Raw genomic sequence first — 14,007 nt, 5'->3', positions numbered from 1 at the left:
TAAGCATCATGAACATCATAAAGAACTGGGAATATAACGACTATGAAAAACGAGTCCACAGTGGCCCGGCAACTGAGTCTCATAAGAAATTAAACAAATAACAGATCAGCGTTGTCCCGCAACACAGCTCTTCTGTAGCTGAGATAAACTAATAGGTTTAAATGAACAAGATAGCACCCATTCAATAAATTAGGTAAACTTAATACTAGAACAACAATATAACAAATAAGAACATTCTAAATAGAATGGTAAGCACTAAAAGGAAATGATTATCTATTTACATATGTCTTTTTGCTGGAATATTATTCCATTAGCTTCCCCTCCCACCCCATCCCCAGTTCAACTAACTATGTTTTTTCAACAAACCCAATTGCTTGGCAAGTTGGCAAATGGTTGGGCAACAAAATGGAATCTTTCTCCAGCCCCTGAAACTAATCTAGAGAGTGTCATCAACCAAAGGAAAGCGTAATAACATGCGGCATGCAGTTTCTTCACTACAGAAACGGTAAAAGTTAACGTTCTGGCATTTAAACACAGTGGTAATCATCTGTCGTTTTTACATGTGACATTTGTCTGAATTACCAGAAAGTTAAGTTTGTGAATGGAAGCAGAATGTAACTCGAGTTGATGTTAGGCACAGGTAGGCATGGCAACAAGCATATTTATTCCTGAGAATGTGAATGCCATGGACTGTGATTCCAACTCTCTCTTTCCTCTTCTTGCTCTGTTCTCTCCTGATCCCCAAGTGATGCTAACCTCAGAACAGAATGAATCCTCTCTACGAAAAAAAGGACACTGTCGGGTGGTTTTTTAAGGCTAGGTTTTCGCTGTAGCTATAAAAAAATAAATGCTAATATCAAAAGGGCCAACTGCAGGCCCTGTGAGATATGGCAGCATTGTGTCAGCTGGCACCGTTATGTAGAGTGCAGATTATAAAGCCACTGAGTGGGTGCAAATGCTTGTATCAAGTCCTCTCGCAAATCCGCACTGCCTTGCAGTGCTTGGGAACAGGAGGATGGTAAACAGCCCGGTCCACCTACTGAGCTAAACAGAAAAGCCTTTGGAAATGATAAATTATAGAACCAGAGCTGTTCAATTAACATCTAATTATTCTGCTGAAACCAAGTGATCATCACATCAGAAATGTAATTATCTTCTCAGGCTACCTATCCATCTTAATTACAGTGGTCTGATGAAGCCCTGGCAAATCTCTTGGTATTTAAAAGTAATATCTTTGGGCCAAATCCTGCCCAGGGATGCATTGACTTCAGTGTGAGCCACATCCACGTGTGAGGGAAGAATTTGGCCCTATCTGCTATAATAGATATGATGGTCTCCCAATACTTGATGCATTCCACCTGGCTCTGTATAGACTAACTGGTAATCCAAGACCAATGTCTACAAATATGCTTGAGGGTGCTCTACAAGAAAGGCCACAGGGAAAGTAACATCACCGGAGGTAATTTGACTGGCATCAGAAAATGCTTGCCCACCAAGGGTCCTCCCCCTGCTCCCAAGTCTCTCCTTGGTTTCTTTAGACAGCATCTTTTGTCTGATGTATAACTCAGTCGAAAGTAATTGGAAGGGTTTCACTTGCGACGGCAGCAGCTAAACTGGTCAACAGCAACCACACTGTTATGAGGAAATTAAAAGCCCACATTTAAAAATAATAGCAAATCAAACCAATGACCCAAACCGAAAAGCTGACACAGAATAACATCTCAGGCTATCTAGGTACTTTATCAGCCAAAAGAGCTAAACAGCAAAGCAAACGCGCACAGTACAGTGCCAGAGAGTCGCCAAGCGGGTTTGCCGTGCGGTCGTGGAGTACAAAAACTGGAGAAGGCCAGTTTCTTCTCTTCTCGCTTTTGTTTCTTTTTTTGGTTTTCCAGTTACCAGCTGACCTAAGATTCCCCGGCTCCTAGGAGGTCTCTTCTTCACAAAGTAAAGCAGCTCTCTTCACTCATCCTGAGAAAAGGCAGCTGGCTTCAGTAGTCTCATCACTGCATGGATGGCCTGGACGTATAGAATTCAGGGACCGGCAAACCAGTGTGGAGAGTCACCTGCAACGACAGCCCTGTTACCAGAGAGCAATCGGCATTCTTACGCACCTGGGGCTAAATCCCGACTTTGCTTACGTGAGTAAGGGGTCTAAACACCACGTGCAAGCAGCACCGTGTGCAGCTGGCGTTCTGCTCTGGCACACAAGCGTGCCCTGGCTGCTCTGCTTGACCAGTGAAACAGGCTACAGGCCACGGCGCATCAGGGCTGTGGCGGACCCGCAGTCCCTGGAGCATGCGTACTGCCATCAGCAGCGCACGTAGCAGCAGCAGGAGCAGTGTGAGAGGAGCAGCACAGAGCGCTCGGCAGGACACGCCTCTGGTGTCATCGTGGAGGCGCACGGGCTCCCTGACTGGACCTGGCTGATAGTGTACAGCTTGCACCGTTCTCATCCCGCCACGATTCAAGCTCTGGTTCCCATCTCTAAAAACCACCAGTCTTCCAAAACGCCCAGAGGAATCTGCAGCGAGGAAAGGTCCTCGCTGGGATAGAGGGCAGCCAAGTGTATCACTGGGAGCCCTGGGCCCCCGGCCATGCATCCTTCCCCTGTAATATTCATCGTCTCCATGCTTCTCCTCCTTGTCCCCTCGTTTGGTATTCCCTGCTGCTGCCTCATGCCCAGTGGCGTGTTCGCTGCCTGCTCCCCCTTGTACCCGTGGCGCCGAGAACACCAGAGATGCTCTCCTGACATCTCTGGCAGGCCTGTCCTGACACGGTGCCTTTAATTCCCACTCATCTTTCCATCCCCGTGCAGAACCAAGAGCAGGACGCAAGGCAAAGGCCACAGAGCAGGAAAGGCTGGGTGGCACCAGAAGAGCATCACCCACATGTGGTCGGTAATCAGAGGAGCAGGGATCACACGACTGGGTGCACTGAGCTCCAGGAGGAAGGCTCTGTGGGGATGCTGGGTCCCTAGAACAACTGTGGGCTCCAGAAATTCTGCCTGCCTCCCTGCCCTTAGCACCTCTGCTGTGTTCCAAGGCATCACTGGTCACCGCTGGTCTCCGGCAGCAGCAGGTCCCCTGGTACCATTTTCTCTGGGCGGGAATATAGACATGGGAAGGGGCTGTCCCCTCATTGATAACTGAGCATATACAGATGCAGCAATTGCGTCAGAACAAGGAGTATGCAATGGAGAGGATTTCAAAGGCACAAAAAGGAATCAGGCGCCCAACTCCCTCACTCCCCTTTGTGTCTGTGACAATCTCTGCAAATACACAGGAGAGAACTTTCTATGCACAGATTTCACTACAGATCCAGGGAATACAGAAGAGCACTTCTCTTTCATCTGTTATGACATGCGTATTAGAGAAACCGATATTTACTTTTCTCAGGAAAATGATTGACAAAGAGAAGACTTCATCAGTCAACCAGAGAGATGGCCAAACCACTGCTGGATTTCTGTTTAGGGAAAATAACCCATCTGGTTGTTTGAAGGGTTAAAATCCATTGCTGATGTAATAACCTGGTATATGGATTTGTGTACAGGCCCGAAATCCAGAGTTTGGTCAAGAGGTCAGAGGCGTAGCAATAGCTAAGAGAAAGCAGAATAACCAAAGATAACCTTGCTTTTGCAAAGATATGCCTGGTCAGCAAATGCCAGATGTTGGGGTCAATAATTGTGTCTTATTCAAAGTTGCAAATAGAATAAAGAAGCCCTGTTTCTATTGTGTTAGTTTCTTCTGTAGGGAGATGTTCTTCCCACACATCCAACCTTGAGTTTATAAAAGGTTCAAACATGCCAGTATAAGATATAGCCTCCTCCCACCTCCCTTTCCCAGGAACCAATGCCTGCCTTAAAACACAAATAAGCAACTTGAAAGACAATCTTTATTGCCATATACTTTCACTGTTTCTTTGTTTTTATCCCTAGATGTGTATCTGTTGGACAATCAAAGGAGCTACTTCATTCCTATGGACCCCAAATTGAATTCAATATATATTCGGTACGAATACATTTATTAAAGTACTAATTAAATGCTAAATGTTAATTTGTTAACTTGAGACCATGGGCGGAGACATTAGGTAACCTTTTGACCATTGGCTACTGTGCTATCATGTCTTGCAGCTAAACCTATCTGGGGGTGTGGAACTGCCTACCCTGTCTCTTTCCCCGCCCATGGAAAATCCATATATTCCATTGTAATCAATTGATTGGCAGTGTCTCTGAACCTAATAAGCAAGGTGACACTCCGTCAGCGCTGTACGTAAAAAACTCCTATGCTTGACCTCTACTCGGTGTGGATTTATGTCCTTCTTTGTTCTTGTAATTGGCTGACTTACACTCTCAAAACCTATAAGGATTGCCAGTTTTTGTGAGCAGTGTAACAGAGTTTGTAGCTTGCTTTATTGTCTAGATCACTGATATGCATACAACTGTGTAGAGTTGTCCCTTCTCAGATTTATTCTCCTTTCTGCACAGTTTAATTCTCACATTCATCATGGGAAGGAAGCATCACTCATTTCTTTACTTTCAAAATAACGTAGAGGTTTTAGAGTCAAATTTATAAATGAGTTTATCCAAAATAAAGTCTTCTGAATCCTAATAAAGCCATTTGAGTTACTCACACACCTTTGGGGGAAAAGGATAATGAATGTCTTGAGTTTATGAGCAGTACTTTTATCAGCATGTCCTTGGGCTTCTCTATTATTTGGGGATTTTAAACGTTACCTCTTCTATTGATCTGTCAGGAAGCAATGGGGTTTGATAAATATTCTCTTCTCTTGGGACAAAGTAAAGGATGTAGAGACGGGAATTAAACTCATCGAGCAATGGTGCTTGTATATGTATATCACACCCATGTACACATACAAGTACCACAGAGTGTTGAACACACGGTCACGGCTCAATATAAAATCATAATGTTACTGAGGACTGTGTTGCTTAGCAATTTAATAATGGTATTCAGAATAATCACCAGAGTCTCAGATCTCCATAAAATCAGGTTAACGCTGGATCAGCTGTGAAGAAAGGGCCAGGCTATGGTTCTTAGAGCCTGTGGGGCACAGAGATGGGGGATGCCCTTTATTCAGGCATAATGCTACCCCAGTAGATGGGAAAAATTCAATCACCAGCTGCATTCGCTCCGCCCCTAGAAAACGGGACGCAAAGGCTCCTCCCAGGGCTGCTCTCCTGCCACTACAGGTATGTTCCTGGGCAGGCTATGCCTACAACCTGCCCAAACAGCATGGTGCAGTAATGTTTGCACTTCTAGCCAATTCCCCCTTTATGCTCAAGGACCTGATCCAAATCCCACTGAAGTCAATGGGACTCTGATTCATGGGTGCTGGATAGAGCTCATGGCTGCATTGTGTCTCTCTCTCCTGCCGAGGGAAGATTACCTTTGATGTCCATAATATAGTCCCAAATAAATAACGGAACCTACCACGTGGGCACCTCATCAAACTGCCTGAAAGGTTCTGACTTAACCGATTCAAGCTTATTTCTTCCTGGCATCTTCTAGGAAGATTTTAACAAGCCTTTGGCAATGGTGCAGCGCTTAGAGAAGCAAAGGGTGATAAAGTGGGCTGACCAAAACCAGGCTCAGTGAGTGTCTGCCGAGTGAATGAAACCAGTAATGCTCTGAAGAGGACAATAAGGGGGATGGAAGCAAATAAAAATTGAGACTAAAAATACCAGAGTAGCTCAGAGCAAGACAAATATTAAACAGTCTTCCAGTCTTCATTGCAGAGATAGAGTTCGTGAACGGTCAAGAACTCAAAAGAGAGCCTGTGTTTGAAACTGCTGTGTGCGGAACAGGATGTAGAACATCCTTCGTATCACACAAGTGCATTTTAATAACTAGTGCGATTCCTGGAGGATGCTGATAAACTGAGTGGCCAAGCTCCTCTGAGCCAAAGGCAGCGGCACTCCTGTTCTCCTGCCATCCATGGGAGAGAAGAAGTATAAGGAACAAGCTATGCGCTGTTCAAAGGCACATCTTGATGTCAGTGGCTCACCAGTGAGCTGGGTCATTACATTTAATCTTCCAAACTGCCCTGTTCCACAAAGGCTCTCACCCCTTCTAGCAGCTGCTGAGGTTTTTCTTACATTGTTGAGAACGCTCTAGTGGATAAGAATGGTGCTAAATGTATAGAAAGGCAGGAGGAGTTCGCCATCAAGTTCAGATCTTTCATACGCTGCTGTTGTGAAACCGCTTTGACAAAGTACATACCTGCACATTCCTGTTCAGACTGACGGCAGGGAAGAACAGGCCCTCCATGTTCTCAAAAGCCACAGGACCTTGCTGATCTTCGTTGATGGAAAACGTTAGGGTCCTCCTGGTTAAGTCAAGGAGCACTCCAACCGTGGCACCTTTTGTTATTCCCCCTTCGGTCCTGTTGGGGAAAGAGGAAGTCAGATGATGTGCATCACTTAATGCCATCACAGTCCTTGCTACAGAGTTTGTACAGAATGGCTTCCCTGAAATGCACAAAACAACACCCCTGATCAGAGCCGGATTTACACCTTACGCATCGCTAGGCACAGCATCTTCAGCGCCCCCACGCCTATAGCTGGCCTTTGTGTTCCACAGTTTTAGAGAGGTATGGCGCCCCTAGAATGCCAGCGCCCCTAATTTGAAATCCAGCCCCGTCCCTGATTCCTGGCAGTCTTCAGTGAAACAGTGTAGTCTAAAAACACTTCAAGGGACAAATACACGTGTACACACTAACTGCACAATACTGTAGCCTAGTGATGATGGGCCAGATTCTGCCCCTTAGATACAAACACGGGGGTCCCATTATCTTCAACGGAAGCGTCTGCAGGGAGGTGTGTCTCAGGGCAGAATTGCGCCTCAGAGGACAATCACATAGTTTGCAGAGACTTGGGAAAAAACTGGCTTCTCTGAACTTTTAAAACAGCGGCTCAGCCATTCATAATGAGTCACCTGGGAAGTCAGTGGGCGTTTGCCAGGCTGAGGAATGAGTATGGATCCCCGAATTTGGCCCAAACTGTGGATTACTGAACCCAGGATAAAAGTAGTAAGGCAACCATTACACAATCAGAGCATCTCCGGGAATCATACACACTAGTACCGTAAGACTGTGCCACACGCCAAAGTCTGGTGTTCCACAACACATAACGAACATCACAGTCTATCACCACTTTTAAAATTCTAGTCTGTATTACTACGGAGTCTCACTTTTCACTTAGCAGCTGAGGCCCTGATCCAGCTCCCATTGCGCAAAGACTCCCAAACCCGATGGGTGAGTCCCAAGGACCATAAAATAGCTTTGCACTGTACGGGGAACTCTTGTTCCCATGTTAAGATTGAGAGTAACAATGGACAGCCTAATGGACCCAACTTAATACCATTACACGTTCCTCCACCGTATGGTGCCCGCAGACACTGTCCCTTGTTCCTTTCCCTCCAGGTAAGGAAGGGTCATAGGGAATTATGTGGAGGGAACATGTAGGAGACACAAAAGGGTAACATGCTGTCACTTTAAAAGTACGACAGAGCCACAGGAGCTATGAGACCACCTCCAGAGTGTATTCTAAGATGGTTGCACATGCCAGTCTCATCTCAAACACAAACACAACCAGAATAATTCTCTGAGCTCAATGCTAATGGCATCCAGGTGGGTCTCACCCACCTACAACCCCCTAGGTTGAGCAGGGCACGTCCATCTACTCATCTGGTCTAGTGGTGGCCAACTGCACTCAATTGTTAACAATACGCTACCAGTGACAGGGCAGAAGAGCCTGTGGGAAGAATGCACTGCTTACAAAATAAGCTACAATCCTGACACACTGGCCTGCACGGATAAATGGAGACAGAATTTCTACACCTCAGCACAGCACTCCGGATGGTATAAAAGTGATACAGGTTTATTGGCAGGAGTGTGGGATGAGTGCATTACTCACGGGTGGTGAAATGTTCTGCAAGGATAGACGGATGAATGTTCAGAGGACTAGGAAGCAGAGATAGACCAGGATCATTTCATTCTTAGTACAGTAGGTGAAGAGTTCTTGTAGCAGGTACAATACCAAAGATGCCTGAACTGCCCCTAGTTTACGCTAAGCATAAGGACTTCACTTTAGGCTCTAGGGAGCAAATCCATTCCCAGTGTACATGTGTGCAGCTGCCATTGAAGAGTGGCTTACATCAGGGTTGAGTTTGGGCCTTGATCTCTGAGAGAAAGACAGTCTAGAGAAGACCTGATTCCAGGGTTTGTGGCATACCTGTTAGTGTGTGAATTGTTGTGCATGAACCAGCTCCGGTTATTGTCCACATACATTGCCCAGGCTTTGTCGTCCTTTCCTAGCATGACATCCTTGAGGACATCAACACGAGCCACACCAAAGGCCGGGTCTGGGTGGTTATCGTAACGATCGATCGACAGCTCCCAATAATGGAGCCCTTTGGAAAAGCCAGTTTTCCCCAGCACAACCCTGTCATCATAGCTGTTACAGGTGACAGTCAGGTTGTCATTGGAAAAGAGGATGTCAGAGTGTGCAGAGCCGGGATCGAACGAAAACCAGGCCACTGGAAATACACAAAGGATAGCGGTTTAGTATGGCTGAAACAACCCATTCCAGCAACAAAGCCACACAGATGGGATGAGAAGCACCATGCATCACCTTGCAGGAAGGAAGCTCAACCAGCAGTGGGCTTAGGCTGTGCTTATCACCAAGTACAGCAGGGAACTGGCTCTCTATAAACTCAGAGGAAAGTAGAGAGAGACTGGACTGGCTCAGTAGAATTTACCCATGGGAAAAGGTCTCCTTGCTCACAAATGATCCCTGCGGGCATGGAATCACTGATGGAGGCTATTGATACCTGGGCCTGGCAACTGGCAGACCAGCGACACTAGAGTCATGGAGCCTGATCGTGCAAACTTTTACACAAAGGTTTGGGGGTGTTATGGTCTAGTGGGTAGGGCACAGGACTGGGATGCTGCAGAGCCCATTTCTATTCCTGGCTCTGCCACTGACTTGCTGTGTGACCTTGGGTGAGATACACTGCTTCCCTATGTTCCTTCCCACCTGTTGCTGGTCCTATCTATTTAGCCTGTAAGCTCTTTGGGGCAGGGACTGCCTTTCGCTACATGTTTCTACAGCACCTAGCACAATGGGGACCTGACTTTGGTTGGGCCTCTAGGTAGCAGTGTAATACAAATATCAGTAATAGTTACTCTTACGACTAAAGATTACTCATGTGAGTAATGCTTTGAGGTTGAGTGTGGGAAGGAGGATTAAAGATTAGCAGACACTCTGTGTGAGTGTGCGTGAGGGGGGGAGTGCTTGCAGGTCTAGTAATCAACAGCACACACAAAAATCTACATGGATAGACAGATTAAACAACACCGAGTAACTTCCCTAGCGAGCCCTCAACCTTATTTTTATAAAATCTAGTTCATGTGAGCTCTGAAAAATGTTGAGAACCTCTAAATACACTGCGACTTGGATACAGTAAACCGGACAGGTGGAACATCGCTTTTTTGACAATACACAGAGTAACAAAATTTCATAAACCACTAGCCACGTTTCATAGGTGATTTGTTCTCTCCTGCGGCCTGTGCATTTACTGCAGTTGAAACGTGAACTGACATATCCACAACACAGTCTCACACCTGGGCACATATTCTCACCCAAGTAAACACTGCTTGAAAATAAAACAGATTTATTCATTGCTTTGCTGAGTCTTTTCACAGGCTAGCTTGCTTACTGGTTTTATAGCTCAATATAAAGGGTTCCATACCTGCCACCAGTTTTTTAATGTCAACTGTTGTCATTCCAAATGAAAGGCATGCAGGAAAGAAACAGGAAGTAAAATTGGCATTTATTAAAATAAAGAATTCAGAAATATATTTTTGATCACATACTTTTCCATGTACTGCAGGAATCTTTTTTTTTTTCATGTCCTGAAATTTGTTTATACACAGACTCACCATGGGCCTCCACTGTAAATGAAGTGCACTTTAAACTACACTGTGCATGAATCAGTTGGTGAATTTAGCTGAGGTGGGTCATCTGAAAAGGGTTTGCTTTTTCCAAAAAGAATTAAGGGGCCTGATTTTGCAAGCTGCAGAGCGCTTGCGACTCCAACAGAAATCGCCAAGAAATGCAGATTTTCAGCACCTGTAAAAATCAGACCCAAACTCCTGATTCAGCCAAGTCAATGTCTAACTTTGAGTGCATGAATAATCCAATTAGCTTCAATGGGACTAATCATGTACTTAAAGTCTGACACATGCTTAAGCACCTTAGTGAGGTACAGTCCAAACGTATTTTATTTTAAGGATAAAAGTTTGATGGGGAGTCCATTTCCACAGCCCAGTTTCAGGTTTCTCTTTAAAACCAACAAGTGGAAGAACTTAAAATTCCTTTAATACCAAACCAAAATGACTGTTCCTCATTCAAATCACTAGGATGGCATTTGAGAAACAGGGTGTAAAGTAGGAAACAATCTTTGATTATAGTGAGCTGTTTATTTACTTTGTCAAAAAAAGGCTTAACGTAAAAATAAAAAAAATGACCAACAAAGTATGAACCACTTAATTGTAATAAATATACTTGCCTAATTGAGAGTAAGGCGCTGACTGTGTCTCAAAATTGCACCCTATAAAGAGATACTATATTTCACACATCAAAGCTAAGACGTAACAACCAGTCTCACAAAAAATACTTGTAAACACTTACAAAATTATCCATTTGATCCGATCACTTGAGGCCTGATTCATTAAAAGCCAAAGACCATGTTCAAGATTTTCAGAAGTGACTAGTGATTTTGGAAAAAGAACAGGAGGACTTGTGGCACCTTAGAGACTAACAAATTTATTTGAGCGTAAGCTTTCGTGAGCTACAGCTCAGTTCATCGTGAGATGTAGCTCATGAAAGCTTACGCTCAAATAAATTGGTTAGTCTAAGGTGTCACAAGTCCTCCTTTTCTTTTTGCAGATACAGACTAACATGGCTGCTACTCTGAAACTAGTGATTTTGGGTACCCAATTTAGAGACTCCTGGAAGGGGTCTGATTTTCAGAAAGAGCTGAACACTTGCTCTCTGACAATCAGGACCCTTTGAAGTGTCTCTGGGTGGGAACCTAAAAACCAAAAGTACCCAAAAATCGGTGGACGCTTTTGAAGATCCTGGTCTCTATTTTCATAAGAGTCCAATGGATTGTACTGGCCTCTGAAAAAGAGCCTCTAGCAGCAAAAAGAAAACTTTTTCCCCATTCAGTAAATCTCCTTACACACGGCACGTTCAAAAATACTGTCCACAACTTCCTCTGGGGAAAGAAATCAGAACAAGATGGGTAGACAGCATCTGACATAGAGAGAACTTTCTCCAGCGAGAATATCTAGTTATTCTGCAAAAATAATTTGAAATGTCCCCCCCCCCCGCACAAAAAAGAGCACGTGGATTAAGGTTGACCGAGCATTTGATCACTTTTCATGTTAACGTAGGTGAGTTTTATGTAGCTACATAACTCTAGTTTAGCTATTGCCATATTTTAAGAATAATTATGCTACAGTGCCTCTCAGAGAGAGCTAAGCGTCATTATACGACATTACACTGAACATTTACTGATGGCATTTGGTACTCATGAAAATTAGAGGCTGATCACTGAGCAGAGCCAGACTGAGTGTGCACAGGTGCCATGCAACCTCCTTCCATGGTTCCCGTGACATATCCTGGAGCTCCCATGTTCAGCCAGGAGACTGCTCTAACTACTAGCTGCAAAGGGCTGAAACAGGGGATTGCATAGTGTAGGAGTTCACCCCCATCTCCTCTTTTCCCCAGCTTCACTGATGGCCGGGGAGGACGTGGTGTAAAATCCTCCATATTGTCTGCGTGCGAAGGAAGGGTTCTCCTTGCACTGGGGTAATCTGACTAGGGTCATTTACGTCAACTTTACAGCCAGATTCTGCCAGCATCACAGGGCAAAGTGGCTGCACCGCACCAGAGAATTGGGCCCAAATGTATCTATTTTGATAAAGACGCTATTGTAGCTTCATACAAACTGTTCTTCCCATATTAATCCTTAGTGATTTGTCGAGACAAGGGGATATCTTTGCCCCCGGGGGAAAGAAGAACCAGCATGGGAGTGATGTGATCCCATTTTGTCAGACTATGTTAGGGCTGGACTGCTCCGGATGGGCCTGTGACTGGTTTCTATTTGCATGTAAAAAATGGAGGTGTTTTCTCTGTGCCAATGTTTTCCTCTAGCACATTCACACCGGTCCCTCCAGTCAGGGTACATCTTGTGTATTTCTCATTGAACCTCACGCAGCACTTAACTCCTGCTGTGTAAAATGGTGCAATGGTAGCTGAGGCAGTTTTAATGAATCATGCCTTGTGTCCCCTTCCGAAAGGGTTGTTTTTTTTCCCCAAGGTTTCTGGGGTCGACTGTAATACAAATTACCCATCAGCAGGACAAATAAGAACAAAGTGGTCAGATGTGTTTGTAAAAATCCAACTCCTGTCCCCCGTTCCCACCCGCTTCCCAGACCTCAGCCCGTGATCCCGAAGATACACGCTCCACATACAGGTATTAATCAAAGCCGTTACAATAGATCTCAGTACATTGGACACAAAGTCAAAACGTCCAATAACAAAGCATAGTTCAAGCCAGCAGCAGTACAATGAACAACAGAAAAGCACAAAGGAAGAAAGGTTGCTGACAGGGGGTAGGGGCCCCTGTATGTTCTGGCAACGGTCATGCTGCAGCATTCCTCAATCCGAGTTGTGAGATGGAAACAAAATAAAAGGGACCCCACTCTCCCCTTGCTTAACCAGAGTAAGTGGGGGGTCACGCCACTGGAGTGACACTGGTTTAAACCTGGCACGATGGGAGAATGAGGCCCTGGGATCTTAGAAATAAGAAATGTGCAAAAAATTGTTCTCCATGATTACGAAACAGCACCAAAGAGATCAGCTATGCCTGCCGCTCCTTGTGCTAGTCGCTGTTCACCGCAAGGCAAAGGAGACTATGGCTGCACTTTGCACAGTGAATCAGCCTAAACTTTTGTCACAACCCACTAAAGCAAGGAATATGGAGGCAGGCAGGGTACCTGGGGGGCTGTGCTTGTAACCAACTGTCCTGCACGTTACTCAGAATTTTATTCATGTTCTTATTTCCTCCCCTCTGCAGAAAAAGAGGCTTTAAATATCAGAGGGCCTGATTTTGCCAGGTGTTGAGCACCCACCACTCAAAGTTAAGTCAGAGGGAGTGGTAGATACTCAGCAGCTTTTAAAAAGGGACTGTACCGTCTTCAGATGAGAAGAGTTGTGGCTATGACCCACTCAATGCCCTGCTTGCTTTTGTGTTTGTTAACATATCTTTTGAAAAAGGTCTGTTGGGTCGAGTCTTAAAAAGAGTTGCAATGAACAAATCTTACAGCAGCAGCTGGCTTTCCTGGAACCTTCCCGTATCTCCCCAGCATTCCCTCAGAGGCTTGTGCTAGGCCTATTCCCGTAATTCCAGCCCGGCTCCTCCCTTGGTCATAACAGCTATCACATAAGGAATTCTGCACTGCACCGGGGCTTGCTAATCAATGCCGTTAAATGACAGCGACAATGGTATTGTTGTTACATAGAAATATACACCACAAAGCTACATCATCCAAATTCCCTTCACTTCGGGAGCAGGCCACTGACAAACAGAATAACGTGTCCCCCTGGCATATGAATGTCATGGGAAAAAAACAAAACAAAACAAAACAAATACTTCAGAGCTGCCCAAAAGCACAGATCAAGAGGAAATGCCAGACGTGCTCGGCTCACCGGCTGAATTCAGAGACTGCAAAGAAGAATGCAAGCTCAGCGGGTGGGACGAGGATCTTAGCTCAAAGTAGGATCTCCCCGAGAAGCTGGGTTGTAGATTAAGTGTGGAGGAGAAAGGACTCATTCTACGGAGCTGAAATCTTTCCAAAGGCACTGGAAAAGGGAGGGTCTGTTCTTCTGACTCTGTGTCTAAACGTAAGATCAATGCAAAC

At 45.1% G+C, this 14,007-nt stretch overlaps 1 protein-coding gene across 6 annotated transcripts in view; it reads right to left on the bottom strand.

Moving 5' to 3' along the window:
- Window positions 1-343: 343 nt before the first annotated feature.
- The window catches only part of TRIM9 (tripartite motif containing 9), a 127,868-nt gene continuing 114,204 nt past the window's right edge, over window positions 344-14,007 (bottom strand). For 2 of the 6 annotated variants that reach the window (XM_077819662.1, XM_077819663.1), the window contains exons 8-13: window positions 13,796-13,984; window positions 10,587-10,628; window positions 9,768-9,791; window positions 8,249-8,552; window positions 6,237-6,399; window positions 344-2,063 (exon numbers count right to left, since the gene is read on the bottom strand). In XM_077819662.1, the coding sequence (XP_077675788.1) occupies window positions 2,001-2,063; window positions 6,237-6,399; window positions 8,249-8,552; window positions 9,768-9,791; window positions 10,587-10,628; window positions 13,796-13,984 (785 nt within the window). In that variant the 3' untranslated portion in view covers window positions 344-2,000. Of the gene's footprint in view, window positions 2,064-6,236; window positions 6,400-8,248; window positions 8,553-9,767; window positions 9,792-10,586; window positions 10,629-13,795; window positions 13,985-14,007 lie in introns of those variants that run through there. The other 4 variants (XM_077819659.1, XM_077819660.1, XM_077819664.1 and 1 more) reach the window with 3 other exon arrangements.

The sequence above is a fragment of the Eretmochelys imbricata genome, chromosome 6 (genome assembly GCF_965152235.1).
Source record: "Eretmochelys imbricata isolate rEreImb1 chromosome 6, rEreImb1.hap1, whole genome shotgun sequence".
In the NCBI taxonomy this organism is placed as follows: domain Eukaryota; kingdom Metazoa; phylum Chordata; order Testudines; family Cheloniidae; genus Eretmochelys; species Eretmochelys imbricata.
The sequence above is the reverse complement of the archived record's forward strand: the minus strand, read 5'-3'. Positions and strand labels throughout refer to the sequence as shown.